This window comes from Anolis carolinensis, chromosome 3, assembly GCF_035594765.1.
Source record: "Anolis carolinensis isolate JA03-04 chromosome 3, rAnoCar3.1.pri, whole genome shotgun sequence".
Classification (NCBI taxonomy): Eukaryota; Metazoa; Chordata; class Lepidosauria; order Squamata; family Dactyloidae; genus Anolis; species Anolis carolinensis.
The window spans coordinates 278,821,221-278,840,958 of record NC_085843.1 but is presented as its reverse complement, the minus strand read 5'-3'; the positions used below and the strand labels follow the sequence as shown (position 1 = coordinate 278,840,958).

The window sequence follows — 19,738 nt, the reverse complement described above, 5'->3', positions numbered from 1 at the left end:
CAAAGAGAGGCAACTTCTCTTCGCAGCGGTCCTTTCGTTGCTGTTCAACGACTACGACTCCCAGCATGCCATGCGCGGAAATGGGAAGTGATGCGACTTCTGCTATGGAAAGCACCGGGAACTGAGGGAAATGCTTCTCAGTCGCGTGATACGTAACGTCAGGAGGCTTACGTGTAGGAAGTTTATACTTTTTACAGAGCTGATTGGTGTTTCTCTTTATGTCAGGACCCCTAAAGCAGGCCTGGGCCAACTTGGGCCCTCCAGGTGTTTTGGACTGCAACTCCCACAATTCCTAACAGCCGGTAGGCTGTTAGGAATTGTGGGAGTTGGAGTCCAAAACACCTGGAGGGCCCAAGTTGGCCCAGGCCTGCCTTAAACTGTCATTCAAGCTATTGTTGTTGTTTGCCTTCCAGTTCTTTTAAGACTTTTCTTGTCAAGATTGATTCTAAGGGGGATTTGACTTTATCTGAGGTTGAGAGAGTGTGACTTGCCTCAAGTCACCTCGTGAGTTTAGAGCCACAGTTGAAAAAACTATGCCGCATTTCTAGATTCTTTCCCTCTCTTTTTCTTACCAGACCACCGGCTAGAATAATATCATTTTTATTAATCGTTAGAAGAATAATTTCTGTATTAATTGCCATTTTGAAATAGATTACTGTTTCGGAGCCCTCGGTGGCGCAGTGAGTTAAACTCCTGAGCTTCTGAACTTGCTGACCAAAAGGCCAGTCATTCAAATCTGGCGAGCGGAGTGAGCTCCCACAGTTGGCCCCAGCTTCTGCCAACCTAGCAGTTTGAAAACATGCAAACGTGAGTAGATCAATAGGTACTGCTCCAGCGGGAAGGTAACAGTGCTCCATGCAGTCATTCTTATGGCCACATGACCATAGAGGTGTCTACGGCTCTTCGGCTTAGAAATGGAGATGAGTTGGATATGACTAGACTTAATGTCAGGAGAAAACTTTTACCTTTACCTTACAGTTGTTTCAGCCAACACATCAGGAGGAGGGAAAGTTAAGAGTTTTACAAATTTTACAAATAAAGGGACATTTAGGACTCATTCGAATCATGGCTGAATTTGGCTTGGGAAGTAAAAGATAAAAATAAGACGGGTTGCTATGAGTTTTACGGGCTGCATGGCCATGGTCCAGAAGCATTCTCTCCTGACCAACACCTATGGTAGGCATCCTCAGAGGTTGTGAGGTCTGTTGGAAACTTGGCAAGTGGGGTTTATATATCTGTGGAGTGTCCAGGGTGGGAGAAAGAACTCTTGTCTGTTTGAGGCAAGTGTGAATGTTGTAACTGGCCACCTTGATTAGCATTGAATGGCCTTGCAGCTTCAAAACCTTGCTGCTTCCTGCCTGGGGGAATCCTTTGTTGGGAGGTGTTAGCTGGCCCTGATTGTTTCATGCCTGGAATTCTCTTTTTTCTGGGTGTTCTTCTTTGTTTATTGTCCTGATTTTAGAGTTTCTAAATACTGGTAGCCAGATTTTGTTCATTTTCACGGTTTCCTCCTTTCTGTTGAAATTGTCCACATGTTTGTGAATATCAGTGGCTTCTCTGAGTAGTCTGACATGGTGGTTGTTGGAGTGGTCCAGCATTTCTGCATTCTCAGATAACATGCTGTGTCCAGGTTGGTTCATCAAGTGCTCCAAGAGGTTGGCTGCTTATTATCAGCCAAGATTACCAAGGCTGAGCAGAAAATCAAATCTTGGACTCCACAGTTCCAGTTCAGTATTCAAACCATTACACCATGTTGGCTGTGCTTTCATAATGGGTCTTTAGTAAATGCATAGCACTGATCTTGGATGAGACGATGGGTTGCCTAAGGATTTATCTATACTGCCAAATGAATGTCGTTTGATACCAATGCTATGGAATCATAAAAGTTGTAGTTTCACAAGGTCTTTAGCTTTCCCTGCCAGAAAGTACCAGCGCCACACCAAAAATACTCCAGGATACTATAGCACTGAGTGATGGCGTCAAACCATAGTAATTCAGCAGTGTAGAAGGGGAGTTCTAGTTCACATTCTTGTGGCAAGCCAGCCTTTTTTTGGCACATGGGCAAATAATCCCCAAAGAGAAATGGCACATTGGCAGAAAATCCTCAGAGAGAACTTTCCACAATCTGAAAGTTTTCTGCACATGGTGAATGTTTTTATAATAACTAAAATATGAACCCAGTGCTTAAATCTGAAATGCTATAGTCCAGACACAGGCATAAAGCAGATGTGCATTTGCCTCTAGACCTCCTACATCCCAGCCTGGATTCACTGAAAACAAAACACAGCTTATTCAGCCTCATGTCTAATTTCTGGAGATTTGTGTTTTCTTCTCAATCTTTACATTTTATTTGCGCCACACATTTGAAGACCACATTGAAGTAATCAAGCGGAAACGGCTTTTAATAATTAAATACACCAATGGCATCCCTCCCCGCCCCCCCCACACACATACACACACTCATACGCTAAATCCAAGGCACTAGTCCTCACCGAGCTCAAGGGATGGGAGCAAGTTTGGAATTTCTAAAGCCAAGCTGATCTGGAACTGAGAATAAGCCTGAGGGGGAGGGAAACGGAAACAAACGTGGAAGCAAACCTGACCCACACACCTCCTTTTCTCCTGGGATCTGAGACCTGAGATCTTCAAAGCCCAGCTGCCATGTGGTTAGTGTGCTTTCAACAGGGCGTTTTGCACCTGCCTAGAGATCTAATGACAGAGGTGTGGACTTTTCTCTTTGGGAAGCAGGGCAAGGTGTGGGGAAGCTTGGTTGGTGCAACGCTAGAGAGGAGGAGGTCCTATCATTCCACAGTGATTGGGTGGCATTGTGCGTACGTAAGTGTACATGACCTTTCCTGTTAACACAGTCCCAGTGGCTTGGCTACATCTCCACAAAGCTAGCAGGAGGGGGAATTGTCTGACACCACAGCCATGCTTCTTCTTTGGATTTATGACTTGTTGAGGGCCATATGTCTACCATCACAGCCTGGCATGGAGTGGGGACAAGTGAAGGGAATGTGAGGAGATGCTACTGATGGAGTCCTCCAAATCTTTGCTATGCTCTGGCCCTTGAACACTGCAGGCAATCCTAATGGCCACTAGTTGAGATGGCTTTGTATTAGGGAAAGATCAAGATGTATATGAGTACAGGCTTTCTACCAATGGCTATTACCAGTGGCGGTGTACCTCTAAATAACAGGCAGTACAAGGAAAGCAAACAAAGAGGATTGGTGGGTTGTTGCTTTTGGGTTTTGCTTGCAAGCCTTTTGGAAGGATCCAGTTTGATAGAAACAGAATGATACACCACGAAGATCTTGCACTGATCAGGGGAGGCTTTTCTGATATCACTCTATGCCTTTCAGTCCACCAAGTTTTGAAGCTGTTTTTGTTGTGCCTAAAGCTCCCATAATTCTAACCCCATCAAAGCAAGTCCTCACTGAATCAGCACTGCTTCCCTTGAAATCCCCACCCCAACCCTAACCCCATAGCATGTTGGTGATCCAGAACCTAATGGCACTTCTCTGAGACCCATTCCTGAAAACAGCACTTACAAAGGCCAAGCTATGTCTGCTCTGTGGCTGCAGCTGATTTGGAAAAGTGGACCTGCCGTGGCAAGGAGTCCGAGCACCAGATCACCACAGAGGATCAGGGAGACATTTCCTGGGGGAAACTGGAGACCAGAAATGAAAGCTGAAAGAGCTGAGCCAGCTAGTCTTCTCAGGGCTCATGGAGGAAGCAAGTGGTGTGGTCAGCAGAGAGGAATGAAGCTGTGCTTTGCTCCTCCTTGCCCCGTGGCATGGGCTCAAGAGGGAAATACGGGGCAAGCTCACTGTTCTCCTGGCACCGCTGCCTGGATTCCCCACGGCTCCCCAAGGAGGTGAGTGCCGGGGCTCAACTTGGTCCCTGTGGGCTGGGTTGTGCAAGGGGCAGTTGTATGTATGTACAGACTCCTGCCATGGGGCAGTTTCTTTTGCCTCGCTTCCTCCATCTACCACACTTCGCAGCTCTTCCCAGGGTTCATGAGGGAGCCGACGGGGCACTGGAAGTGCTCTATAAAGTCCCGAGAGTTGCTGAGGGTGCCGATGACCCGGAACTTGTCGGGGCTGTGCGGGTCGGTCATCAGGCCCTCATGGGAGCTCTCCGGTGTACGCACAGAACACCAAACCTGAACCAGGATAAAAAAGAAGAAGATAATTTGCTCCAGAGGCAATACAAACTAGTAGATTCAAAAGAGATTACACCAAAACATTAACAAAAACCTTGGAGGTAAAGCCTGTTTGACAGTGCAATAGCCTTCCTCAGAACATTATGGGCTTTTCTTTACTTGTTTTTCAAGTTTATTAGTTTTTCAAGCAAAAGTTGGAAGGCTATGTAGGGTGCTGTAGCCATGGATTCTTATACAGCAGGGTCATCACATGGTCATTGTGTTTGTTCCAACTCTATAATTACATGAATCTATGATTTGTGGGACATGAAGTTGAATGTTCCTGACATCTGCAGAACAGAAGGCTGGATGTCAATGAGGTTAGAAGGCAGGTAGAATCACACAGATGGAAAAGAATCAGGTTTTAGAATACAGACAGTGGCAGAAATGAGTATGAGGTCAAGGACAAAATTTCCATCACAAGTAGAAGTTACCTGTGCAAATCCTAGGAAAAAAAGCTGGTGGCTTGTGAGTTCCAGGGACGGCAGGTGTTTCTCCTCACCATTCTTCTTTAGCCAAACTTTATAAGCCTGTGGGTTCAAATTACAAGAAAAAAGATTCCACCCAAACTTTAGAAAAAACTTCTTGACTGTAAGAGTTGTTGAACAATGGAATGGACTGCTTCAAAGGGTGTGAGCTCTCTCTCTGAATGTCTTTAATCAGAGTTTGGGAATTTTGGGGAGTGCTTAACTGTATCGTTGCATGGCATGCCCTTCCTTTCCTTCCAAAAATGATTCTCTGATTCCCTTGAGATATCCAGGAACTGGGAGTCAAAGAAATTTGAGACCCACCAGGTCTTTTCACCATGGACTGCCTTTTGGGGGAAAAGGATGCCCACCACTCCCAAATGGCTAACTTACATTGTAGGCTGCCTTCAATCCCCCATTGTCAGCAATGTTCTCGCCCAAAGTCTGCTTGCCGTTGACGTGCTCCCCATTGACCAGGTACTTGCTGTACTGTTCTGTCATGCACTCCGTCCGGTTTTTGAAAGCTTCCAGTGATGAATTCTGCCACCAGGGACGCAGGTTCCCTTCTTTATCATACTCGCGGCCTGGAAGGAATAGAAACAATCGTGATGGACCAGGCTGGAGACTCAGCTGGTCTCCAAGAGATTTCCTGGAAGAGGGCCCCAATGGAGACAATTCTCCCTTCTCTACCTGTCCCTGACCAGATGTTTTCCGGCTCCAAATCCTGAGTCTCCCTAGCAAGAGAGGATGCTGTCTCACGCCAACTCCATGTCAGCCAGTAGTGCAGATTGCGGCTGGCAGTGGCTCTACAGTGTCTTGGATAAAGCACTTTATCTGCTCAGGTAGTTTAGATCCTTTAATACTGAGGATTAAGCCAGGACTACTGAGCTGTGTCTCAGCTATGAGCGAGTTACTGCCAACAAGCGGCAGCTTTATTATTTATTAATTTCCCTTGGTTAATGCTGTGCGTAGTCTGCAGTAGAAACCAAAGGTCAGAATTTTGTGCAGAAGGAACTCGCTCTATGCTGAACTCCAGAAGACACACTGCATATGTTATGCAGAGAGGGCATAATGATTGTAATTGCCTAGTTTGTGGGTTGTTACTGGTCAGGAAATATGCAGGAAACAATGGTAAAGTCATTGCTCCCCCATTTGCATTCTGAGATGTTTGACAGGTATTATACATTGATTTTTAGACGTATGTTCTCAATTGTAAGGACTAGAACCTTGTTTTATTTAAAAGTGCAAAACAAAAATCAAATTGTACTAAAAATAGCAGATACCCAACTATTAATTGTTTACTGTCACTTTTTATTGCGTTGGTGCGCTATATGGGTATGTTGATTGCATATTGATATTGTTTCTTATATTGCTTTTTAAATTGCCATTTTTGTTCATGTTCAGTATTTATGGCCTGTTCATTGTCCATTTATTTTTGGGTCGTTGCCAGGCCTACATATATCTGTAATTGTTCATATTCTTAACATACGTTGTTTCTTATGATTTTTGTCAGCTAAACTTCTTTAGTACATATTATACTAAAGTTGATAGTTCTATGCTTTTTCAGCACTTTCTGTTTCTGATTTTGATTTTGACTGCTCTCATTTTGTGCCTTCAAGTCAACCCTTTTCTGCTGTGGCCCCCCGACTGTGGAATTCACTGCCCACTGAGATCAGACAAGCCCCCACCTTGCTAGCCTTCAAGAAAGACTTAAAAACTTGGCTCTTCCAGTGTGATTTTGGGGAGTAAATGTTATATACTTCTTTGGCTATTCCCCTTGGATATCTATCCTTTAGATTGTTCTACTATTTTATGTCCCTGTTCCCCGTGGTTTTATTCGTATGCCTTTCTCACCCGAGTTTTAACTTAGTGTTCATGTGGCCCGCCCTGGTTTTTATTGCTTTGTCTAATTTTGTGTTGTAATGTATATTATTATTTCTTGTACTGATAAATTGTGTTAAGACGTGTTGTTTTTATATTTTGTTATATTGCATGGTTTCTGGGCATGGCCCCATGTAAGCCGCCCCGAGTCCCCGTTTGGGAGATGGTGGCGGGGTATAAATAAAGTATTATTATTATTATTATTATTATTATTATTATTATTATTATTATTATTATGGCAACCCTAAATGACCCTGTCACAAGGGAGGGATGGGTTGACTCTGGAGTATGGTTCTAGAGGCTAGTGTTTGAACTCTCGTTTGGAAGATCTATTGGATGTGTGAACACTAGATCAATATGGGTCTAGCTGTCCACACCTCCAAAACACAGGCATCCTTCTGTCAATTGTCCTTGCAGCAGATTAACAGCTGGATGCAGTGCTTCTGCAATGAATCAAGCTGTACTTCATGAGGTCTCCCTGCAGTAGTTGAAAGATGAGTCTGACTTATTTGACTGATGTAGACATAACCTAAGAAAGGGAGGGAGGATTCCTTAGCTGTCCACTGTGGCCCACCCATCCAGAGATTATGAATTATCACCAAGTGAGATGGAGCTGGACCACAAGCAGCACAAAGAAGAGATTATGGGAAAGGGTCGCCTGGAGAGACAGGAGGGCAAATAGATAGTGAAGCAGCAGAGCCCATCAGAATGATAAAGTCTGACGACTAAATATGGCAAGAATATAAATACGATGCTTTGTCTCTGTGTGTATGTGAATATGTGCTTGTTCACACCCGTGAATAAACAAGTCCCTAACAGTTTGAAAGATATTGTGGATCTTTTGCAGAGTTAGCTCAGCCACCTAATCTAACAAGACAGATGCCTTAGGTAAAGGTAAAGGTTTCCCCTGATGTTAAGTCCAGTCGTGTCTGACTCTGGGGGTTGGTGCTCATCTCCATTTCTAAGCCGAAGAGCTGGCATTGTCCATAGACACCTCCAAGGTCATATGGCTGGCATGACTGCATGGAGCGCTGCTACCTTCCCACCAGAGCAATACCTATTGATCTACTCACATTTGCATGTTTTTGAACTGCTAGGTTGGCAAAAGCTTGGGCTAACAGCGGATGCTCATTCTGCTCCCCGAATTTGAACCTGCGACCTTTCGGTCCGCAAGTTCAGCAGCTCAGCACTTTTTAACACGCTGTGCCACCAGGGGCATTAAATAGACTGGAAATGTTATTTTTTGAACTGCAAAGTCCAGACACCTCCCATCCAGCAGTGTCTCTGACCATAGACATGGAAGGCAGTTGCAGCCTGAAAAGGGAACATTTCCAAGTTCTGGTCAAAAGCATCATATGCATTAATTCAGAACTCAGTTCTTAACTGCTTCATCTATGCTGATTTACTACAGCAGATAGAGATTCAGAATTGTTTGGAACAAGTAGATGCCTTGTTCAGTAAGGAGGACCAAAACCATGAGCAGGTTTGCAATACTGGTTAAGGCATGAAGTGCTAGAAACTTGTGTGGAATGGAGCCAAAATGGAATGCGGGGAAATGACAATGGGACATAAAGCTATCTGATCTACATAAAAAATGAGATAGAACAATGACATTTTACAGAGTTAGCAACATAAAAAGGTTGTCAAAAGGTTATATCTCCTTTAGGCAGTTGTAGCATGCATAATGGAAGATGCCACACACATCCATTTAGGCGGCTGTAGAGATTGGTCTTACCTTGGTCATCAAAAGCATGGGTGAGTTCATGCCCCATCACAACGCCAATGCCTCCAAAGTTGAGGGCCCTGAAAGTAGGAGAAAATAAAAAAAGTCAGAACCTCATTTGGCCAGCATCCCATTGAAATGAAAGTTTCTTTTCATTGCTGAAAATGTAGGACTGCAATTCCTGTAAACTTTTTGGGAATAGTGATTCTTCTTTCTCTTTGCACTTTGTTCCCTTTTAAGTGCCCCAAAGAGGTTTTACAAGCTGGAAGGAGTTGGCCATGCATCCCATGGTGGCTCCTGAGAGGATGAAAATGGCCCCTAGAGACCTCCCACTTCTTTTCGGATGAAACACTGAACAAAGTAGCACTGTAAAAGTCACAGCAAATCTGTGAGTAGGCAAGCAGTGGAGAGTGGTGGTCTCAGATCAGGATGAGAAAAGGATGGGAGAACAAATTGGAAAACCTTGCAGTATGACATCATGCCCATGATATTTGGATTCTGTGCAACAAATGAGAGTGACCGATGGGCTGGCATTTACAGGCTGAGTGGCCAATGAGAAATAGCCAAAGGATTGTGTCTACAGTACACTAGTTTCCTTTCATTGTTGCAGTATGAGCTGAGAGCAAATATAGGTATTCCAAAATTTGGAAAAAAAATCAAAATTAAGTATGATTCTGATCCCAAATTTTGAGAAAAGGATACTCAATCTCTATACGTAGCCCAGGCAGTTTTAAAAAAAGAGAAACCAAATCACACTGACATACTTGGGGTGATTGCGAGCGTAGAAAGGAGCCTGGAGGATCCCTGCAGGAAAGACAATCCCATTCTTGTTTGGGAGGTAGTAAGCATTGACTGTCTGTGGGGTCATGCTCCACCTGGAAGAAGGAGTTGAAAGTATATGTTATACAATTTGGAAAACAGCACATTTATGCAAAGTTGTCATCAACAAAAAAGGACCATACTGGATGACATCTATTGCTGATGGAAACTGCAAGCATCCACCAGACTTGGAGCTCTCCTGGTGCCTGGTGGCTCCAAGCTGCATATTTTAATATTTCCCAAGAAAGGAAGGCAATCTTTCCACATTTCAAGAGCAGCAATGTCAGTAACAGATTTGGAGAGTTCCTCTTTTGGGTTGGAAAACACAAATGCCTCCTTATTCCAATTCCAACCTGTTGCCATTTGGGATCCCAGTCTGGTAGAAAGGTGAGGTACAATCAATCAATCTCTTCAGAAGCCACATCTCTAGAAAAGCAAAACTCACAAGTACAAGCCCATTAAGTGTACAGTTCCTCTCTAGGAATTCCCTTTGACAGCAATATGTTGGGGGCAAAGGGAAAGAGAGATTTTTTAAAATGAAGGCTTATACTTATGGTCCAGCTGGAAATATGGAATGAAAAAACAAGACCACCCTCAGGAGGATCATTGAACAAAGTTGCACCTAAACCTTCTGTTTTGCTCCTGACCCTGTGCTCCCTGCCCTCTCCCCAATGAGCAGAATGATCACAAAAGGCTCTTTTTGGGTGGTCCTTACTGGTCTCGATTGGGGGGCTTCCTCAGCTGGTCTGCCATGAACCGGGCAGAGAAATTGTAGAAGTTCAGCATGTTCTGAAAGAAGGAGTCTTCTGAGACGTCGTACTAAGGGTCAGAGAAGAAAGAGGACTGAATAACCTCAACGCTGTCTAGCCAGACAATGGGAAAAATTCATAGCATTGTGATAGGGGCATGAAGAGTATTTGTGGGTTCTCACAGTCATCATATACATTTACAGTGAAACATCTGTATCCATGGGACCGATATCCATGGTCTCATTCAGCTACATGTGACAACATATGCCATCTCGAGGCATTTTCTAGGTGCTCCAGCATATCCCTTTACAGTAGCATTTGCTATTACCCATGGTTTTCTGTATCCATGCTAAGTCCAGAAAGGTAGCCCCTGCAGACTACAGGGTCAGACTGTATAAATATGCTTAAGAAATGTAATATATAGTAAATGAGCATTAGATAGTCAATTAAACAGGCTCGTAACAATAATATTAATCATGAAGCCTTTCCAGCCATTGCAATACTCTATGCACAGTCACTGTACTTCACATAGATTCTGGTTTTGGAAAGCCTTGGGGTGCATCTACACAGTAGAATAAATGACACTTTACTAGCCATGGCTCAATGCTAGGGAATCCTGTGAGTTGTAGTTTGGTAAGGTACTGGCACTCATTTGCAGAGATCACTAAAGACCCTGTGAAACTACAACTCCATTGATCCCATAACATTAGTTTTCATCAAGGGCTACATCAGCTTGATGCTTGCCTTCAAAGGGCTGTTGAATCCATGGATACAGAGGGCCAGCACTAATTTTTTTACATAGTGGTCTGTGCTCTTTAGTTTTTAACCAGTTTGGATTCCCAGATGTCACTGAACAACAAATCCCATCACTTTTGATTATTATCCACCATGTGGATTGGGGATAATGGGAACTGAGACCCAACAGCACTTGTGGCTCTGAGATTGGGGAATGGTTAAAGTGCATTTTAAAGTCAGATATCGTAGCCACAAGCCCTGTATCTAAATTTCAACCCCACTCTCCTGACTAAAGAGAACAAACAGCAGCTTTCTGTATCACAACTCCCATCAACAGTAGTAATGATGTTGAATGATGAGGAATACAGGAGTTGTCATCCAGTATTGGAGAGCCACATAAAATCAAATGGTGAGCAGGATTTGGCCTGTAGGCTGTGGGTTTGGCCCACATATTCTACAGTGTAAGGGTTCATACCCCATCATAGACGTCATCCAGCTCTTTATCATCAAGGATGAACTCTGGGAAGCCAATCATATCATAGATGGAGTCCGCCTGCAGAAAGAGGAGGGGGAGAAAGTATCAATGGAGGCTGATAGTTAGCAAAATTGCAAGAATGTTCTGATTTCTGGAAGTATTAAAATATAAATGTACATTTTTAATTTCATATGATCATATATTACAGAACCGGAAGGAACCACAAAAGTCATTTTGTCCAGACTCCTGCTACTGCAGTCACCCACAGCAAAATCTCTGATGGCCATCCAAATGTGTCCACGACACCATCTACCAACTTTGTTTCCTTTGTACATCTGGAAACTTCCATGCAAATGGGAACATAAGCAGACACCATATGGGAACTGCTAATGCAGAAGGCAAGTGTCTTTTTTTAAAACACATACCATATGTGTTTTTATAAAGAGCTCCATCAACGTTAGGGAACAGATTTTTAAAAAAGAAATTATCATTCTCAGAATCTCCAACTTGAAAAGGTCACAAGCCTCAAGGTCACCTTCTCTTTAGCGGCTTGTCTGGTCTTCTCATCCATCCAGTCAAGCTGGTCCAGAGATTCCTCAAAGGCTGAGCGGATCTCGGCGATCATATCCTCGGCCTGAAAGCAAACGTTCAAGAAGAGGCAAAAAGGGCATCAGTGCTTTCCTTCTCACTTTCCAACCCAGTAGCTATAAATGGCTTTGCTTTACATAAAGAACTGGGAAGGAAAAGAATGGCTTGATCCTTCCTTTTCCAGCTTTCATAAAACATGCCCTTCCCTACAAATGCTTTTCTTTAGTGGGTTTAATTTTTCAAAGACCAGTGAAGAGTGTTAGTGGGTTCTCATGTCCATCATATACATATACAGTAAGACGTCTGCATCCATGGGGCCAATATACATGGTTTCATTTATTCACATCTAACAAAATATGCCATCTCTAGGCATTTTCTACAATAGTGTTCTCTATTATCCATAGTTTTCTGTATCCACACTAAATCCAGGAAGGTATCCTCTACAGATTACAGGATCATACTGTATATACTTAAACATACAATATATAGTAAATGGGTATTTGATCATTAAACAGGCCTGTAACAATAATATTAATCATGCAGCTTTTCCAGCCATTGTAATAGTCTATGCAAGATCATCGCACTTCACAAAAGTGCTGGCTTTGGAATTCCTTGGGGTGCATCTACACAGTAAAATTAATACAGTTTGGCACCACTAACAGCCATGGCTCAATGTTATGGTATTCTAGGAGTTGTAGTTTGTGGGACACCAGCACTCTTTGGCAGAGAGGGCTAAAAAGACTTTATGAAACTGCAGCTCCAATAATTACCAAGCACAGAGCTATGGCAGTTAAAATGGTGTCAAACTACATTAATTCTGCAATGTAGATACACCCATAGAAACTGTCCCTTTATAGTTAGGTGATATGCCACTTGGCCTTTGGAAGTGTGAGTATTCTTGAGCAAAAGAATGTATATGTAAAGATCAGAAGAAAGGAAAGTCCATAATCAGGTCTGGAGAGGGTGCATTTGGCCCTAATCCAATGTGGCCGGTGGTGCGGATGTCTGGTTCATTAAAAGGACCTCAATGAAGGGCAGCTGAGACAAAGGGCAGGTTCGATTGGCTGAAGGGATTGGAGCTATCTTTGTTTTCAGGCTTTATTGCTGCATTCCCTTTAACCTCTTCATGTAATCAATAAACCATCATTTTGTTGCATCAGTGGCTTCGCCTCATTTTGTGATATCCTTGACCTAGTAGGGCTGAAGCATAAAGGAGCCAGAATTGTTGCATCTTTCCAATATTTCATTTTATTCCTTCTCAATGGAAGTAACAGTAATTTTAGCCATTTCCTTCCCACTGTGTAGTTTTCAAAAACTGTTTTTGAATTTGAGTTTTATTCTGTTCAAAATAAACAATGGGAAAACTGCATTATCATTGCAGGAAATTACATTTTTTGGCAAAAGAAATTATGTTCAGAAAATACTCTTTAAACAAAATACTTTTTTCAATGCAAAACCACATGCAAAATCTCTGCAGAATATTTTCCCCACCAAATCGTTTTCTGCATAGAAATAGTATTTGCACAAAAAGTAGCACTTCTGCGTGGAAATATTATTTTCTGCCCAGAAAATGCTGGCATTTGTGCAAAATAACTATATGCAAACTTTACCCAACCACAAACTATGAAGTTTCCTGTTCCACTGGGATTCTTCAAGTAACAACTTTTTCAATCCTTTTGTTCAAATATTCTTTCCACTCAGAAGATACTCACGATCTGCTTGCTGTGTCGGTCGAAGGTGGCTTTTACAAACAACGATCCCAAGGCAAACCCCAAAGTGTCATCCGTGTTGGAAATGCAGGTTTGCCAGCGAGGGGTGCAGGACTCCAGGGAAAGAAAGAGAGAAACAAAGTGAGACCTACAGAAGAATGGAGCTCCAAAGTATAGTTCACAAGACCATATAAAAGGATTGGGCAAACATTGGACTTCAACAGCTGGTTGGCTGTTAGGAATTGTGGGATTTGAAATCCAAAACACCTGGAGAGTTAAAGTTTTCCCATACCTGCCATACAAGGAGGGGCTGCTCTAGAAATAGAGTGACTACCTATGGCTCCATGTCCAATTAATATGAGTAAATCAAGAACACAAAGGTGGGTCCAAGCCAGATGGGCAAGGGCTCATTTTCAGACAGCCCAAGCAGAAGCCCTCTCCAAATGGGCAAGGCAAGGGGTGCTTTAGGTGCAGCTCAGGGAGTGGATTCTCTGCCTCTTGCCCTTACTCCAGAACCTACTGCTCACCTTCTTGGTTCCATAAAGAGACTCCAAGAGCTTCTCCTGGGCCGTCTCAAACCGTTGATCCAGGCTGGATGCCATTTTCTGAACCAGGTTCCAAATCATGTAATTGTTCAAGACGCTGCAAAGGAATGGGCAGAACTATATGGAAAGCCTAGCTTTGGCCATGTCTTCATGGGTATCTCGTGGGCTTTTCAGGAACCCACAAAATAGCCTCGAAGGGCCACCATCCAACCCATGACCCTCATCCACCCTGTAATGTATTACAGTTTTATTGGGTGCAAGTCATTTCCAAATTTCAGTAGCCCAAAAGCAACCCTATCATTGTTGGAATTCAACCAAACACCGCCCAAGTCTCCAGTCCTCAATGAGGAGTTAGTTAGCTTAGATCAGGTTGAGGGAAATCCCTTCCCCCTTGTCTCCTGTATGACAGTTGGAATGTATCTATTTCTTCTCTCCTCTCTGTTTCTGCTCTCATTGCGATTGGTTGTGTAGAATGAATACTTTTCAGGTGCATGCCTCTTGTCTTTGGCCTTCTTGGTGTGTGCTGTGTGTTTTGAGATCTCTCTCTGCTTGTGTATCAGGAGAGATGTAATGCTTGATGATTTTCCCCTCTCTTTTGAACTCTAGAAGAGCTGGGATCAATTAGTATAGCTCAGACCCAGTTATTTACTCTTAAGAAATACAGTAGAGTCTCACTTATCCAACGTTCTGGATTATCCAACGCATTTTTGTAGTCAATGTTTTCAATACATCATGATATTTTGGTGCTAAATTCGTAAATACAGTAATTACTACATAGCATTACTGTGTATTGAACTACTTTTTCTGTTAAATTTGTTGTATAACATGATGTTTTGGTGCTTAATTTGTAAAATCATAACCTAATTTGATGTTTAATAGGCTTTTCCTTAATCTCTCCTTATTATCCAACATATTCGCTTATCCAACATTCTGCCGGCCCCTTTACGTTGAATAAGCGAGACTCTACTGTATAGATAAACCTCTTGTAATTTTAAAGACAGAACTCTGCATGTTTGCATCCTAAATGATTTATAGCCACATGGCACTTCATGCTCTGCTTGCTGTGAACTGAATGCTCAACTATCGGTATCCTGTTTTTGCATATTTTGGAAGCTCTGCTGTTTTGGGGTAGTTTTCCCTAACACCCAGAAAATCCTAACAATCATAAGGTTCTCTTAGCAAGGTTTGTTCAGATGGGAGTTTGCCGTTGCAATAATATTGTGTGCCTTCAAGTCATTTCCAACTTATGGCAGTCCTAAGGCAAGCTTATCATAGGGTTCTCTCGGCAAGGTTTGTTCAGATGGGGTTTTGCCATTGCCTTCCTTGGAGGCTGAGATAGTGTGACTTGGCCAAGGTCACTCAGCGGATTTCCATGACAAAACGGAGAGTCAAACCATGAATCCAGGTTCAATACTCAAAGCATGGCACCACATTGACTCCCTCTGCTATTAGCAATCCAGCTTTACCAGCCATAGCAGAGCTTGGAGATGTTCATGTTGTGGACTAGAGGTCCCACAATTCCCAAGCCAGCACGTGAAAGCATACTCTATGCAGAACCTCTAGATTCGGCATGGGCAAACTTCAGTCTACCAGCTGTTAGGAATTGTAAGAGTTGAAGTCAAAAAAAACCTGGAGGGCCGAAGTTTGCCCATGCCTGAGCTAGATGCACAGGTCCAACCATAAATAGGAAAAAACCCTTCTCAGATATTCATCTGGTACCTTTTGTCTGTGTTATTGATGAGCTGGGAGACTTGCTCCAAATATTCTTTGCCATAAACCACCACCGGCTCTGCATCCGTTAGTTCAAGCGGCGAAAGGAAGGAGGAGATGAAGTCCAGCCAGTCAATGCCATTGGCAAGAACCTGAAGAAGACGGGAATAGATTCAGAACTTGAGGGGTTTTTTTAATATTCACTTTTGTTTTTGCAAAAGGAAAATAAAGGTGCCTGCCTGAGGGTTGTGGTGTCATGCAGTTTTTTCAAAAGTAGTGAAAGCTTTCTTGGTTTGCTAAGCTCCAGCTGAAGACAAGAGATAGATCTGAATCACTGTCGGAGCCTCAGAAAGAGGTTTGTTGCAACTGGAGGTGTGCATCGTGCCAAAAGAGCCCTGGATCCAATTAACCAAAGGACAGCTGCATTCGTTTGTTCTGGCAAACTAATGAAGCATCTTGTGGCATCTTTATGACCGAGAGATTTATGTTAGCGTGAGCTTCTGTAGATTACAAGCCAGTTCAACCCACAAACACTCAGCCCGAAATAAATCTGTCACTTTTAAAGATGCTACACAACTCTTGAGTTGTTTTTTTTTTAAAATATATCCAACGATTGCAGTCAACTCGTACAGTTACCTTAAGAATGCAAAAAAAAAAAAAAACCAGACTTTGTCCTTTCAAGGCTTCAATTATTTATTTGTATTAATATTCAGCCTAAGGTAGAATTCTGGAGGATTCAAAAGCTTGCTTTTTTTGTGTGTGTGTGTCAGGAGCAACCGGAGTTGCTTCTGGAGTGAAAGAATTGGCCGTCTGCAAGGACGTTGCCCAGGGGATGCCCGGATGTTTTGATGTTTTACCATCCTTGTGGGAGGCTTCTCTCATGTCCCCGCATGGAGCTGGAGCTGATAGAGGGAGCTCATCCGCACTCTCCCCGGGTGGGATTCGAACCTGGCAGCTTTCAGGTCAGCAACCCAACCTTCAAGTCACAAGGCTTTTATCCCCTTGGCCACCGGGTGCTCCAAAAGCTTGCTAATTTGTGGCATTTGAATCCACTATAATATGCCATATGTAACTATGGATTTACCATCAGCCCTTTCTACAGTTAACAGATATTACTTCGGCAAATTTGATTATTCATGGATTCTGCATGAACATGTTCCAGAAGCATTCTCTCCTGATGTTTCACCGACATCTATGGCAGGCATCCTCAGAGGTTGTGAGGTCTGTTGGAAATTAGGGAATTGACGCTGAAAGGCAATTCAATGCTAATCAAGGTAACACAATTGTGTTATCTGGGTTGCTGTGAGTTTTCCTGTCTGTATGACCATGTTCACAGAAGCATTCTCTCCTGACGTTTTAACCACATCTATGGCAGGCATACTCAGAGGTTGTGAGGTCTGTTGGAAACCAGCCCAGTGGGGTTTATATATCTGTGGAAAGTCCAGGGTGGAAGAAAGAACTCTTGTCTGTTGGAGGCAAGTGTAAATGTTGCAATTGGCCAACTTGATTAGCATTGAATGGCCTTGCAGATTCAAAGCCTGGCTGCTTCCTGCCTCAGAGAATACTTTGTTGTTATTTGAGAATACAGAAATGCTGGACCACTCTAACAACCACCATTTTAGACTACACAGAAAAGCCATTGAAATCTCCGAGGATGTGGACAAATGCAACATAAAGGAGGAAACCATGAAAATGAACAAAATCTGGCTAACAGTATTTTTAAAAACTCTAGAAATAGGACCGTACATAAAGAACAACATTCAGAAAACAGGAGAATTCCAGACAGGAAACAATCAGGGCCAGCTAACGCTTCCTAATGAAGGATTCCCTCAGGCAGGAAGCAGCCAAGCTTTGAAGTTGAAAGGCTATTCAATGCTAATCAAGGTGGCCAATTGCAACATTCACACTCGCCTCAAACAGACAAGAGTTCTTTCTTCCACCCTGGACATCATTCCACAGATATACAAGACCTCACAACTTCTGAGGATGCTTTCCATAGATGTGGGTGAAATTTCAGGAGAGAATGCTTCTGGAACATGGTCATACAGCCCGGAAAACTCATAGCAATCCAGTGATCCTGGCCATGCAAGCTTTCGACAACACATTGTAAAGGAGATATACAAGGCATTCACCCTATTGAGAAATACAATAGAGTCTCACTTATCCAATGTTCTCAATGCATTGTGATATTTTGGTGCTAAATTCGTAAATACAGTAATTACTACATAGCATTACTGGGTATGAACCACTTTTTCTGTCAAATTTGTTGTATAACATGATGTTTTGGTGCTTAATTTGTAAAATCATAACCTATTTTGAGGTTTAATACACTTTTTCTTAATCTCTCCTTATTATCCAACATATTCGCTTATCCAGCATTCTGCCAGCCCGTTTATGTTGGATAAGTGAGACTCTACTGTAGTTTCAAATCATTGAATAATGTTTTAAAGTTCAGACAAACTTCAAAAATCGCATCCTTGGTGAGCATGCTAAATCGTCCCTGGATTTTATTGCAAACTTAAAACATTCCGAACCTATTGATGTATCCATAGGTTTGGAATGCACCTTGAGAAAACCATTTACAGTTCAGACTAAAATCAGGAGTGGCCTTGCTGATATGGGAGCCAGCTATAAACCCCACATTTTAATGCTGGGATTAATTTATTTCTGCCAGGCTCCTCTTTCCCAGATGCTGGATCCAGCCCCACCCAGAACAGGCTGAGCTTTGGACTCCTGCAGCATCACTTTGCACACAAGATTTCACTTGTCTTCCCGTTACCACGGCGACATGTCGCTTAGCAACCAGTGAGTGAGGAAGGAAGCAGGTCTGGCTGCCAGGAGAGCTGAGATGATGGATGCTGAGCAAGGAGGGGCCGGATGGGAACATTACGCAGAAGCCAGCCAGGCCTCTGTATCCACAGATTCAGCCTCCACTGGGTGGAAATGTCACCCCCCCAAAAAGACAAATCCAAAAAAGCAAAAAATCTGACCATCTATATATATATAAGAGTGATGGAATCAGGGCACTGGACAAAACAACAAAACTACAGGCCCCCCAACCTCGAAATTTGACAACACAACCCATCATCCACGGCTCTAGGTTGATACAACAAAAAGAAAAGAAAAATAAAGTCCTAATTAGAGGGAAAGGAATAATTGTTTTTATCCAATTGCTGCCAGTTAGAGGGCTAAGCTCCACCCACTTGGTCTCCTAGCAACCTACTCAGCCCAGGGGACAGGCAGAGTTAGGCACCAGGCCTCTTCCACACTGCCTATAAGATACAGATTATCTGATTTTAACTAGATTATATGGCAGTGTAGACTCAAGGCCCTTCCACACAGCTATATTACCCATTTATAATCTTACTAGCTGTGCCCGGCCACGCGTTGCTGTGGTGTTGTCTGGTGGTGGTGGTGAGAACTTGTTGAGGTAGTGGTGGTATTGAATGTCTGTTGTAGGGTCTATGTCCCTGTGTAGTAGTGTATAGTTTTTATACATTGTCCATGTGTTGTGAATGCTTGGATTGTGTCCTGCTGCATAGTAGAAAGGGTTGGGCTGGATGGTCCTTAGCGGTCTCTGCAAACTCTTGGATTCTATGCTTCTATTATTATTATTATTATTATTATTATTATTATTATTATTATTATTATCATCATCTTCATAATCATTATTATGTAGAGGCTGGATGGCCATCTGTCAGGAGTGCTTGGATTGTGTCCTCCTGCATGGTAGAAGGAATACCACCACTACCTCAACAATTTCTCACCAACACCACCAGACAATGCCACAGCAACGCGTGGCCGGGCACAGCTAGTTTTATATAAAGGGCACTATGCTAGGCTATTGTATATCATGGGATTTTGGTACCCAGACTTGTGAAAGTCATGTTTTGGGACTACAAATGCAAGAATCCCTTCTTTAACTAACCCTGAAATAAGCAAGGACTCTTGTCCACTTTAATAGGGAGCTCTTAGAAGTTTCTTCCTGTTCCACTGGGCTGTTGATGTATGCAGATTCAATTAAATTAAATTCAACTGACATATTTAAATTCTAACTGACGCATCCCAGACCATTTACAGTGGCTTAAATCTCCCTCCTTCCCGGTCTCTTTAACAAGGCAACTAACATAATA

The 19,738-nt window shown here is 42.9% G+C and overlaps 1 protein-coding gene and 1 long non-coding RNA gene across 5 annotated transcripts in view; one reads left to right on the top strand and one right to left on the bottom strand.

Annotated features, from left to right (window-relative positions):
- The first annotated feature begins 14 nt into the window (after nucleotides 1-14).
- On the top strand, nucleotides 15-12,797 carry LOC134297915 (uncharacterized). Its single transcript, XR_010004887.1, has 2 exons — nucleotides 15-173; nucleotides 11,262-12,797. It is a non-coding gene; the product is annotated as an uncharacterized LOC134297915 (long non-coding RNA).
- ece2 (endothelin converting enzyme 2) overlaps nucleotides 2,304-19,738 on the bottom strand; it is a 72,176-nt gene continuing 54,741 nt past the window's right edge. For all 4 annotated transcript variants that reach the window (XM_008116234.3, XM_008116233.2, XM_003224331.4 and 1 more), the window contains 11 exons: nucleotides 15,615-15,757; nucleotides 13,878-13,992; nucleotides 13,354-13,464; nucleotides 11,589-11,687; nucleotides 11,054-11,131; nucleotides 9,810-9,913; nucleotides 9,040-9,150; nucleotides 8,288-8,355; nucleotides 5,065-5,255; nucleotides 4,639-4,734; nucleotides 2,304-4,165 (listed from right to left, as the gene is read on the bottom strand). In XM_008116234.3, coding sequence (XP_008114441.3) covers nucleotides 3,989-4,165; nucleotides 4,639-4,734; nucleotides 5,065-5,255; nucleotides 8,288-8,355; nucleotides 9,040-9,150; nucleotides 9,810-9,913; nucleotides 11,054-11,131; nucleotides 11,589-11,687; nucleotides 13,354-13,464; nucleotides 13,878-13,992; nucleotides 15,615-15,757 — 1,293 coding nt within the window. In that variant the 3' untranslated portion in view covers nucleotides 2,304-3,988. The remainder of the gene's footprint in view (nucleotides 4,166-4,638; nucleotides 4,735-5,064; nucleotides 5,256-8,287; nucleotides 8,356-9,039; nucleotides 9,151-9,809; nucleotides 9,914-11,053; nucleotides 11,132-11,588; nucleotides 11,688-13,353; nucleotides 13,465-13,877; nucleotides 13,993-15,614; nucleotides 15,758-19,738) is intronic.